This window comes from Manis javanica, chromosome 11 (assembly GCF_040802235.1).
Source record: "Manis javanica isolate MJ-LG chromosome 11, MJ_LKY, whole genome shotgun sequence".
NCBI lineage: Eukaryota > Metazoa > Chordata > Mammalia > Pholidota > Manidae > Manis > Manis javanica.
Window position 1 is genome coordinate 17,668,937 of NC_133166.1, and position 12,866 is coordinate 17,681,802.

Genomic DNA, 12,866 nt, shown 5'->3' on the forward strand with positions numbered 1-12,866 from the left:
CAGGGTAACAGACCTGGGGAGATAATGTTGATTGTCCAAACTTTATAGCAAATTTGTGTCAGGATTAGAACTCAGGTCTTTAAAATGCCTATGAGAAATTACCTCAGAATAGAATTTCTTCTTAGATGGGCAAGAAAATTACCTTTGAAAGACAATTTTCTGTTAGTAGATATAAGGCTTAGGATACACTATCCAATTTCCTACAAGGGTTTCTGTGTATAGGTATACCCCTGCTTTCTGAAAGTTCATATTACACCACTTCCCTTTTATGAAAGACCTACTAAAAGACATCCAGAGAGGATTTTCACTTTTACAAAAAAAGCCATCACCATACTAATAATGTAGGACTTTCATAATAGGGAAGTGACATAATGTGAACTTATGGAAAGCAGGGGATAGCCTTCACTTTATGACATTTCGGCTTAGGAACAGTTTCATAGGAATTATTCCACTTCCAGATAGTGGGGAAAAAGTATAGAAATCAGTTAAAAGCTACCTCTGCATTTTTGTTCTCTATGAACTTGATATATGAATTACAATTTAAATAGCGTTAGATTAATAAGGGAGTCAGGTTACTAAAACCCATTTTATCTTAAGACAAGTATCTGGAACCTATTTTATTTAGTTTCTTCTACATTTTTGTTTTGTTTAGTTTCTACAACTGGATTTCATTACTGTATTTATGTAGTTTAGTTCTAGTTTTCAGTTTGTCACTAAGGTTTAATTAAGGGAACTTTGGAAAGTGAATAGATCATAACTGTCATCAGATATGGCAGCTTTCTAATTTTATCATATTTATAAAATACTGGGTCAATTAGGGTATTAAGGAACACACTGATGGAAATGAAAGGGAGCCTTATTTCATTGGCTGGAGATTCTAGTATCATGCATACTTTTAGTTCGCTAGGTGTTCCATGTTCTTTTTCCTTCCTGGGCTCTGTGCTTCTTCTTTGTGTTCTCATATTCTGTGCTTTTTCCATTGTACTGCTCACCACTTTGTACTGCTTAACTATTCTTGTCTGTAGGCACTGGGAGACAGTCTTGTTTTTGTTCATCTTCATACCTAAAGACTAAGCACAAAACTATTAAGTAGCAAAGCCAGGATCTCATTTTTTCTCCAAGTGTAGCTAATTCCTTTTTTCTGCCCTAGACCCCTAAGGTGGCAGTAATATATTTTCAACATTTCAAAAAGTCCTGTAGAAATTACCAACTGCCTGTAGCCAAACTGTACATTCAGAGTAAACACAAAGTTTCTTTGCTTCTGCTTAGAATTACATCAGCTAAGGTCATACTGATTATCTCATGCCAATCAGAAGTTTCTCTGTGATTCCCCTGATTGACTTGCAAGAATTACACCTAAGTCAGTGTGGTGTAATAGGTAAAACCCTAGGAAGAGGAGCCAGCAGTTAACACATTTGGGTCCATCTCTGGCTTGCTTTGTAATCATTAGCAAGTTTGTGTTTAAAATACATTATTGTGAAGAGGAGCAAATCTTTTGATGAAAGGGAAGAATTCATAACTACCAAAAGATCTGAGTCATCTTCCCTTAAGGTAGTAACTGCTTTTAAAGTGTCTATGAAACCTTTCTTATATCAAAGACAAATTATATTTGTGAGCTTTAACCACAATTTGAGTGTTTTTCTTTTCTTTTTTGAAACTATATGCTTTGTTGCAGAGCCATGTGGGTACTACTGGAACAAAGCAAGCATATATGGAAGTCTTGTGAGCATTGGCTATAGCTTACTCATCCCTCATCTCTGTATCCTAGCACCCAGAACTGGCACAGGGCCTGGCATGTAGCCCATGTTCAGAAAACATTGTTAGTGAATGAACAAAGGGCTCCCTGGATTCAGTGGCTTTACTGTGACATGTTCTGAGCATGTAAAGAGGTAGAAGATGTATCTATTTTCAAGGTGCTTATGAGACCCATACCTATGCCATAACGGATATTTCTTGAGCTTTTAATACATGCTGGACAGTGTGCTATGTGTTTTGCCTACATTATGTGGTTTAGTCTTCCTAACTACTCTGTAAGGAAATGGCTATTACCGCTGTTTAACAGGTGAGAAAATTGAGGTGCTAGGAAATTAGGTTAATTATTCAAGATCACTCTCCAAGTTAGTGGAAGGATTATTCTTCACATTTCACTGTGAGACCTCTGTCATCCCAGAGCCTCTCCCCTTAACCACTATGCGATGCTAGTCTAGAATGAGTAGACCGAGTACTCATCATGTCTTTGCTCTCACTCACTTTGAGGCAATTTCACCTTGTTGAATTTTATCTCTAAAATTGGAATAATGATTCTGGCCTATTTTAATCTTAATAATTATTTAAAAACTGCCATTTATGTAAGTACTGTGCTGTGGTTGGACTGAGATAAATAAGAACTTAGATTCTCAAGAAATTCAGTTGATGGGGACAGACATGTGACTTGCTCACATGTCTGTGGAGTCGGGATCTAAACCTTAGTCCGTGTGACACCAAGGTCCTTGTCTGTAGGTCAGCATGAAGCTTGGCAGCTGGATCTGTGGGCACGGAGGAGACCTTCCAGAGGGATTTGGTAGAATGAGAGGAGCGAAAGACAAACCTGAATGGGAAGGAATCCTTCTTAGATTTTTCCCATGGCTTTTAACTTAATGTGCAGTTATATCTGTCCCCTTTTCGCTAGAGGTCCGCATTGCTGCTGTGGAGGCACTCTGCATGCTGGCCCAGTCTTCACCCTCTTTTGCTGAGAAGTGCCTTGATTTCCTGGTTGACATGTTTAATGATGAAATTGAGGAGGTACGTCTGCAGTCCATACATACCATGAGAAAAATCTCTAACAACATCACCCTCCGAGAGGATCAGCTTGACACTGTCCTGGCCGTATTGGAGGTGAGTGTTCAGTTTGTTACTCATCTCTGGCATTAGTGCCTATTGAGTATCACTTTTTTTTTTTCAACCAGGCATTGTGCTAGGTATTGGTGGTGCAGTAGTATATAGGCAGCCCAGCTCTGCCTCACATCCCACAACTCCACCAAGATGGAGGAGACTGACTGCTAAACAGGAAATTCCAGTAAAGCTTAGTATTGCTATGATCAGGAAAGGCAGGGTGCCCTGGCAATACAGAGTACCTAACCTGAGTTGTCTGAGGTACGGCTGGGGAGATAGGGAAGAAAGGAGGAATGCAGGAGTGAACACGTGAAGGACGAATGGACTTAATGAGGCATTTTCTTAGGAAGGGGTGGCACTGACAGTGGTGTAGAGGGTACCAAATGGAGGGAGCAGTGTCTAAGGATCCAGAGGTAAGAGTAAGTATAATATATTTAAAGAATTGAAAGGAAGTCATTGTAGTGCCATAGAGTTGAAGAGGTGGAGGAAGGAAGGGAAGTGGCAGAAGATAAGACAGGGGCTAAAGAATGAATTCTTTTCTGCCTTTGATTTGATTTACTTCTTCTAGTGAATCATAGGACATTGCAATAGGAAGGGAATCTTAGGGATCAGTTCATTCAGCCCTGCAGTTTTACAGAGAAAAAAAGTAATTTGTTTCAGGTCACACAGCTACTAAGTGGTTGTACCCAGATATAAGAGGCTGTTCAACTCGATGTGGTTTTTGAAATATTTTTCTAAAGTGTCTGGACTTTCTTTGTGAGCACTGAAGTTTTTCATAATATTAATAAATGATATTTGGCTTCTGGCTTTCTTTTTTTTCCAGATATTGTGAAAGGGATAGCAATTTGTTTAGTCATTAGTACTTGTTACAGATTTCTGCTACCAACTTCATAAAATAGATTGGGTGTTTGACTTGGAAGTTCCCTATTATTTTCTCAGTTGCTTAGAACTTATATTAAGATTTTTCCTGAATTATAAATCTTTATAATTTTTCATGTATTTTTTTCCTAGGAAGGTAAGGTTGTATTCCATGTATTATTCATCATGGATGATCTCTATAAACTAGCCCCTTCTTTCCTTTTTTTTAGCTTTCTTTCCCACCGTTCTCACTTTTTGTTTTGTTTTGTTTTGTTTTGTTTTTTGGTATAATTAATCTACAATTACATGAAGAACATTATATTTACTAGGCTCCCCCCTTCACCAGGTCCCCCCCACATACCCCTTCACAGTCACTGTCCATCAGCATAGTAAGATGCTGCAGAATCCCTACTCGTCTTCTCTGTGTTGTACAGCCCTCTCCGTGCCCACCCCCCCCAACTACACATGCTAATCGTAATGCCCCCTTTCTTTTTCCCCACCCTTATCCCTCCCTTCCCACCCATCCTTCTCAGTCACTTTCCCTTTGGCAACTGTTAGTCCATTCTTGGGTTCTGTGATTCTGCTTCTGTTTTGTTCCTTCAGTTTTTCTTTGTTCTTATACTCCACATATGAGTGAAATCATTTGGTACTTGTCTTTCTCTGCCTGGCTTATTTCACTGAGCATAATACCCTCTAGCTCCATCCATGTTGTTGCAAATGGTAGGATTTGTTTTCTTCTTATGGCTGAATAATATTCCATTGTGTATATGTACCACATCTTCTTTATCCATTCATCTACTGATGGACACTTAGGTTGCTTCCATTTCTTGGCTATTGTAAATAGTGCTGCAATAAACATAGGGGTGTATCTGTCTTTTTCAAACTGAGCTGCTGCATTCTTAGGGTAAATTCCTAGAAGTGGAATTCCTGGGTCAAATGGTAAGTCTATTTTGAGCATTTTGAGGAATCTCCATACTGCTCTCTACAGTGGTTGAACTAATTTGCATTCCCACCGACAATGTAGGAGGATTTCCCTTTCTCCACAACCTCACCAACATTTGTTGTTGTTTGTCTTTTGGATGCCCACTGTTCTCACTTTATACTGTACTCATTCCCTTAAACATCATACTTTTCCTTGCCATTTTTCCTTCACTGTAATTTTTTCCCTTCTGCCTACAAAACTGCCATTTTTCACCTAGTGGACTTCTGCTTATTCACAGGAATGACATTAGGAAACATATCTAGGAAGCCTTCCCTCACTAACCTTACAACCCATGGACCAAATAGTGCTACTCTCTATGCCTATAACACTCTGGGTCTAGCAGCCTGTGCCTAGCTTGTATTTGTATGTGTTGTGATTATTTAATTCTTTATTCTGCAAGACTGGGCTTCTCAAGGTTCTGGCTTCTTTCATTTTTAAAACTTTCCAGAGCCTTGCACAAATAGATGCTCAGGAAATTTTTGCTAAGTAGCTGAGCTGTGTTATGAGGTACAGAATTGTTCATAGGGCAACCACTGTGCTTATTTGTGAGCACGTTTATATGAAACTCATGAAGAATTTGTTTAGGTCTAAACTCCTTGACTTGGAGTTCCGTGCAAGAAGTTTAGACTTTATATAAACTCATTGTCTCTAAACTATTCCACTCTGCTCGTCACTGCTCCTTCTATATATATATATATATATTTTAATTCATTTTATTATCATTAATCTACAATTACATCAACAACATTATGGTTACTAGACTCCCCCTTCACCAAGTCCCTCCCCACAAACCCCATTACAGTCACTGTCCATCAGCATAGTAAGATGCTGTAGACTCACTACTTGTCTTCTCTGTGTTGCACAGCCCTCCCCATGCACCCCTCTCCACATTATACATGCTAATCGTAAGGCCCCCTTTCTTTTTCCCTGCCCTTATCCCTCCCTTCCAACCCCTCCTGCCCAGTCCCTTTCCCTTTGGTAACCATTAGTTCATTCTTGGGTTCTGTGATTCTGCTGCTGTTTTGTTCCTTCAGTTTTTCTTTATTCTTATACTCCACATATGAGTGAAATCATTTGGTACTTCTCTTTCTCCGCCTGGTTTATTTCACTGATCATAATACCCTCTAGCTCCATCCATGTTGTTGCAAATAGTAGGATTTGTTTTCTTCTTATGGCTGCGTAATATTCCATTGTGTATATGTACCACATCTTCTTTATCCATTCATCTACTGATGGACACTTAGGTTGCTTCCATTTCTTGGCTATTGTAAATAGTGCTGTGATAAACATAGGGGTGCATCTGTCTTTTTCAAACTGGACTGCTGCATTCTTAGGGTAAGTTCCTAGTAGTGGAATTCCTGGGTCAAATGGTATGCCTACTTTGAGATTGTTGAGGAACCTCCATACTGCTTTCCACAGTGGTTGAACTAATTTGCATTCCCACCAGCAGTGAAGGAGGGTTCACCTTTTTCCGCAACCTCGCCAACATTTGTTGTTGTTTGTCTTTTGGATGGTGGCGATCCTTACTGGTGTTAGGTGATATCTCATTGTGGTTTTAATTTGCATTTCTCTGATGACAAGTGATGTGGAGTATCTTTTCATGTGTCTGTTCGCCACCTGAATTTCTTCTTTGGAGAACTGTCTGTTCAGCTCCTTGGTCCATTTTTTAATTGGATTGTTCACTTTTTGTTTGTTGAGGTGCATGAGTTCTTTATATATTTTGGATGTCAACCCTTTATCAGATCTGTCATGTATGAATATATTCTCCCATACTGTAGGGTACCTTTTTATTTTATTGATGGTGTCCTTTGCTGTACAGAAGCTTTTCAGCTTGATATAGTCCCACTTGTTCATTTTTGTTTTTGTTTCCGTTGCCCAGGGAGATACGTTCATGAAGAAGTCACTCATGTTTATGTCCATGAGATTTTTGCCTATGTTTTTTTCTAAGAATTTTATGGTTTCATGACTTACATTCAGGTCTTTGATCCATTTCGAATTTACTTTTGTGTATGGGGTTAGACAGTGATCCAGTTTCATTCTCTTACATGTAGCTGTCCAGTTTTGCCAGCACCATCTGTTGAAGAGACTGTCATTTCACCATTATATGTCCATGGCTCCTTTATCAAATATTAATTGACCATATATGTTTGGGTTAATATCTGGGGTCTCTATTCTGTTCCACTGGTATCTAGCTCTGTTCTTGTGCCAGTACCAAACTGTCTTGATTACTGTGGCTTTGTAGTAGAGCTTGAAGTTGGGGAGCGAGATCCCCTCCACTTTATTCTTCCTTCTCAGGATTGCTTTGGCTATTCAGGGTCTTTGGCGGTTCCATATGAATTTTTAAACTATTTGTTCTAGTTCATTGAAGAGTGCTGTTGGTATTTTGATAGGGATTGCATCAAATCTGTATATTGCTTTGGGCAGGATGGCCATTTTGATGATATTAATTCTTCCTAGCCAGGAGCATGGGATGAGTTTCCATTTGTTAGTGTCCTGTTTAATTTCTCTTAATAGTGTCTTATAGTTTTCAGGGTATAGGTCTTTCACTTCCTTGGTAAGGTTTATTCTTAAGAATTTTATTCTTTTTGATGCAATTGTGAATAGAATTGTTTTCCTGATTTCTCTTTCTATTAGTTCATTGTTGGTGTATAGGAAAGCCACAGATTTCTATGTGTTAATTTTGTATCCCTGCAAGTTTGCTGAATTCCAATATCAGTTCTAGTAGTTTTGGAGTGGAGTCTTTAGGGTTTTTTGTGTACAATGTCATGTCATCTGCAAATAGTGACAGTTTCACTTCTGCTTTACTAATTTGGATTCCTTGTATTTCTTTGTTTTGTCTGATTGCCATGGCTAGGACCTCCAGTACTATGTTGAATAACAGTGGGGAGAGTGGGCATCCCTGTCTTGTTCTGATCTCAGAGGAAAAGCCTTCAGCTTTTCACTGTTCAGTATGATGTTGGCTGTGGGTTTATCATATATGGCCTTTATTATGTTGAGGTACCTTCCCTCTATACCCATTTTGTTGAGAGTTTTTATCATGAATGAATGTTGAATTTTGTCGAATGCTTTTTCAGCATCTATGGAGATGATCATGTGGTTTTTGTCCTTCTTTTTGTTGATGTGGTGGATGATGTTGATGGATTTTCAGATGATGTACCATTCTTGCATCCCTGGGATGAATCCCACTTGGTGATGGTGTATAATCCTTTTGATGTGTTTTTGAATTCGGTTTGCTAATATTTTGTGGAGTATTTTTGCATCTACGTTCATCAGGGATATTGGTCTGTAATTTTCTTTTTTGGTGGGGTGTTTGCCTGGTTTTGGTATTAGGGTCATGTTGGCTTCTTAGAATGAGTTTGGGAGTATGCCTTCCTCTTCTATTTTTTGGAAAACTTTAAGGAGAATGGGTAATATATCTTCTCTGTATGTCTGATAAAATTCCGAGGTAAATCCATCTGGTCTGGGTTTTTTTTTCTTGGGTAGTTTTTTGATTACCACTTCAATTTCTTTGCTTGTAATTGGTTTGTTTAGATTTTGTGTTTCTTCCTTGGTCAGTCTTGGAAGGTTGTATTTTTCTAGGAAGTTGTCCCGTTTCTTCTAGGTTTTCCAGCTTGTTAGCATATAGGTTTTCATAGTAGTCTCTAATAATTCTTTGTATTTCTGTTGGGTCCATCATGATGTTTCCTTTCTCATTTCTGATTCTGTTGATGTGTGTTGATTCTCTTTTTCTCTTAGTAAGTCTGGCTAGAGACTTATCTATTTTGTTTATTTTCTCAAAGATCCAGCTCTTAGTTTCATTGTTTTTTTTTCTATTGTTTTATTCTTCTCAATTTTGTTTATTTCTTCTCTGATCTTTATTATGTCCCTCCTTCTGCTGACTATAGGCCTCATTTGTTCTTCTTTTTCCAGTTTCGATAATTGTGATGTTAGACTATTCATTTGGGATTGTTCTTCCTTCTTTAAATATGCCTGGACTGCTGTATACTTTCCTCTTAAGACTGCTTTCACTGCATCCCGCAGAAGTTGGGGCTTTGTGTTGTTGTTGCCTTTTATTTCCATATATTGCTGGATCTCCATTTTAATTTGGTCGTGATCCATTGACTATTTAGGAACATGTTGGTAAGCCTCCATGTGTTTGTGAGCCTTTTTGCTTTCTTTGTACAATTTATTTCTAGTTTTATACCTTTGTGGTCTGAAAAGTTGGTTGGTAGAATTTCAATCTTTTTGAATTTTCTGAGGCTCTTTTTGTGGCCTATAGTATGTGGTCTATTCTGGAGAATGTTCCATGTGCACTTGAGAAGAATGTGTATCCTGTTGCTTTTGGGTGTAGAGTTCTATAGATGTCTATTAGGTCCATCTGTTCTTGTGTGTTGTTCAGTGCCTCTTACTTACTTTCTGTCCAGTGGATCTATCCTTTGGAGTGAATGGAGTGTTGAAGTCTCCTAAAATGAATGCATTGCATTCTATTTCCTCCTTTAGTTCTGTTAGTATTTCTTTCACATATGCTGGTGCTCCTGTGTTGGGTGCATATATATTTATAATGGTTATATCCTCTTGTTGGACTGAGCCCTTTATCATTATGTAATGTCCTTCTTTATCTCTTGTTGCTTTCTTTGTTTTGAAGTCTATTTTGTCTGATACTAGTACTGCAACACCTGCTTTTTTCTCCCTATTGTTTGCATGAAATATCTTTTTCCATCCCTTGACTTTTAATCTGTGCATGTCTTTGGGTTTGAGGTGAGTTTCTTGTAAGCAGCATATAGATGGGTCTTGTTTTTCATCCATTCAGTGACTGTGTGTCTTTTGATTGGTGCATTCAGTCCATTTACAATTAGGGTGATTATCGATAGGTATGTACTTATTGCCATTGCAGGCTTTAGATTCGTGGTTACCAAAGGTTCCAGGTTACTTTCCTTACTATCTCAGAGTCTAACTTAACTCACTTAGTATGCTCTTACAAACACAATCTAAAGATTCTTTTCTATTTCTCCTCCTTTTTCTTCCTCCTTCATTCTTTATATATTAGGTATCAAATTCTGTACTTTTTGTCTATCCCTTGATTGGCTTTGGGGATAGTTAATTTAATTTTGCATTTGCTTTGCAATCAGCTGCTCCACCCTCCCTACCGTGGTTTTATTATCTCTGGTGACAGCTATCCAACTCTAGGAACACTTCCATCTATAGCAGTCCCTCCAAAATAGACTGCAGAGATGGTTTGAGGGAGGTAAACTCTCTCAGCTTTTGCTTATCTCTAAATTGTTTAATCCCTTCTTCAAATTTAAATGATAATCTTGCCGGATAAAGTAATCTTGGTTCCAGGTCCTTCTGCTTCATGGCATTAAATACATCATGCCACTCCCTCTGTCCTGTAAGGTTTTGTTGAGAAGTCTGATTTTAGCCTGATGGGCTTTCCTTTGTATGTGATCTTATTTCTGTCTCTGGCTGCTTTTAACAGTCTGTCCTTATCCTTGATCTTTCCAATTTTAATTACTATGTGTCTTGGTGTTGTCTTCCTTGGGTCCCTTGTGTTGGGAGATCTGTGGATCTCCATGGCCTGAGAGACTATGTTCTTACCCAGATTGGGGAAGTTTTCAGCAACTACCTCCTCAAAGACACTTTCTATCCCTTTCTCTCTCTCTTCTTCTTCTGGTATCCCTATAATGCGAATACTGTTCCTCTTGGATTGGTCACACAATTCTCTCAATATTCTTTCATTTTTAGAGATGCTTTTTTCTCTCTGTGCCTCAGCTTCTTTGTATTCCTCCTCTCTAGTTTCTATTTCATTTCTTGTCTCCTCCACTGTATCCAACCTTCTTTTAGTACCCTCCATCGTGCTCTTCAATGATTGAATCTCCAATCTGAATTCATTCCTGAGTTCTTGGATGTCTTTCCGTACCTCCATTAGAATGTTGATGATTTTTATTTTGAACTCCCTTTCAGGAAGAGTCAGGAGGTCCACATCATTTAAATCTTTCTCGGGAGTTGTATTAACAATTTTACTCTGGACAAGGTTCCTTTGGTGTTTAATGTTCGTATGTGGTACCCTCTAGTGTCCAGAACCTCTGTTCTGGAGCTGCTTAGCCCCTGAAGCAATGTCGGGGGTCGCAGGGGAGCGGTACTTGGGGGAGGAAAGAGCTGTTCCTGGCCTCCAGGCTGCTGTGCCTGTCTCCACTGCCTGAGCCAGTGGGCCAGTCACACAGGTATGTTTTTGTCCCAGAGCAGCCGGATATGGATCCCTGCTTTCCACAAGCAGCCGGAATCCCAGTCTCCCCAGGAACTCTGCCTGTTTTAACTTTCCAACCCAGTAGTCATGTGGGTCTCATGAAAGCACCATGAAATGTAGGTTTGTGCTCCCAGTGCAGATCTCCGGAGCTAGGTATTCAGCAGTCCCAAGCCTTCTACTCCCTCCCTGCTTGGTTTCTCCTCCTTCCGCCAGTGAGCTGGGGTGGGGGAGGGGCTCGGGTCCCTTGGAGCCACAGCTCTGGTACGTTACCCCGTTTGGTGAGGTCTGCTCTTTTCTCCAGGTGTGTGCAGTCTGGCATGGTCCTCTTTCCTGTTGCTCTCTCAGGATTAGATGCACCAATTAAATTTTCTAATTGTATCCAGTTTTAGGAGGAAGCCTTTGTCTGTCCTCTCATGCCACCATCTTTAATCCCATCCTGCTCCTTGTATTTACTGTGTCAACGTCCTTCATTACTTTGAGACTTAGCTAGTTGACTGTGCCAGCTGGAATTTACCTTTTTATTTTGTTATGTTGAGCTACTATCCAAATTCAGTAAGCACTGTGCATGTACTGGAAATGTAGTGGTGTCAAGACATACAGGTTTCCTGCTCTCCTCAAATTTATATTCTAAAGAAAGGCAGAGTAAACAAACCACATTGTTTCAGGGAGTGATAAATCCTGTGCAAAAGATAAACAGCGATGGAGGAATGGGAAATTTCACTCATGTATATTAAGTGGTTAGTAAAAGCCTTCCTGAGGAGGCAATGTTTGAGTTGAGTCTTGAATGACAAAAAGAAACCAGTCATGTGAAGACTGGGGGAAGGACTTTCAGGTAGAGACAACAGCTAGTGGAAAGGCTCTAAGGCACAAACCAGCTTTGGTGTATTTACAGAACAGGGAGTAAGAAGGGCAGTATAGGAACGGAGTGAGAAAAGGAGAAAGGTGGTAGGAGATGAGGTCTGAGTGGTGTGTAGGGGCAAGTGGAGTAGTTTGGAGGCCACTGTAAGAAGGATTTTATTGTAAGTATTATGGGAAACTATTAGAGGATTTTATGCAGAGGAGTGACATGGCAATTTGCCCTTCTTTGAATTTCTCATTCTTGAAGTTTTCTTGAAATTCATATCAGATAGATTCTTTCCCTTATTCCTTCATTTAAGCTATATTTATTGAGTACCAAGTCCATGTGTCTCTTTCTCTAGTTTTTACATTTTATTGTTTATGGCAGGTTTTGTGTATTTGTCTTACCTCCCTGATGAGATTATGAGCTCCTTAAGGAAAGTATGTTGTATATAGTAATACTATTCCTTTCAGGATTTAATGTGGTGACTTATGCATAGTGAAGGTTCAGTCATTTCCTCAAACAAATCTGCACAGGTCAACTGTGTAACTAGGAAGTTCTTAAGAAACACAAGTCAAAATTGTTTTCTTACTACTTCAAAATTTTTTTCTGCATTACATCAACTTAGCTGCCTCCTATTAGTGGCGGAGAGTTGTTTCTTATGGAAAGCTTTGTATCTAATGGTTAAGTCTGCAGCATGGAGAGCTAGACAGATTGGAATCAACCATTTAGTCCCTCTGTATGGTCCTTCTTTTTTCACTTTTTTTTTTTTAATGTTTATCAACCCTGTTATATACCAATACTGTGCTGAGAAGTATACAATAGTGAACAAAAAACATGGCCTTCCTCTCATGGACCTTATAATTTAGGTTTACAGATACATATTTTATATAAATTACACACATTTAGGTTTCCATACATATAATTTAGGGAGACAAATAAGATGCAGACGAAAGTATAAGAGTAAGCTAACCTAAGGAGCTCATGATAGAAAGGAGCGTGGTCCCATGGGAATGTATCACAGAGGCATTTGGTCTTTAGGGGTTGACTGGGATGCAGCTATCAGGAAAAGCTTTTAAAGCTTAGCTCTGAAG

At 39.1% G+C, this 12,866-nt stretch overlaps 1 protein-coding gene across 1 annotated transcript in view; it reads left to right on the forward strand.

Annotated features, from left to right (window-relative positions):
• Positions 1-12,866, forward strand: part of INTS4 (integrator complex subunit 4) — a 147,155-nt gene that overhangs the window by 80,306 nt on the left and 53,983 nt on the right. Inside the window, exon 11 of the mRNA XM_073215971.1 lies at positions 2,669-2,874. Within this exon, the coding sequence (XP_073072072.1) occupies positions 2,669-2,874 (206 nt within the window). The remainder of the gene's footprint in view (positions 1-2,668; positions 2,875-12,866) is intronic.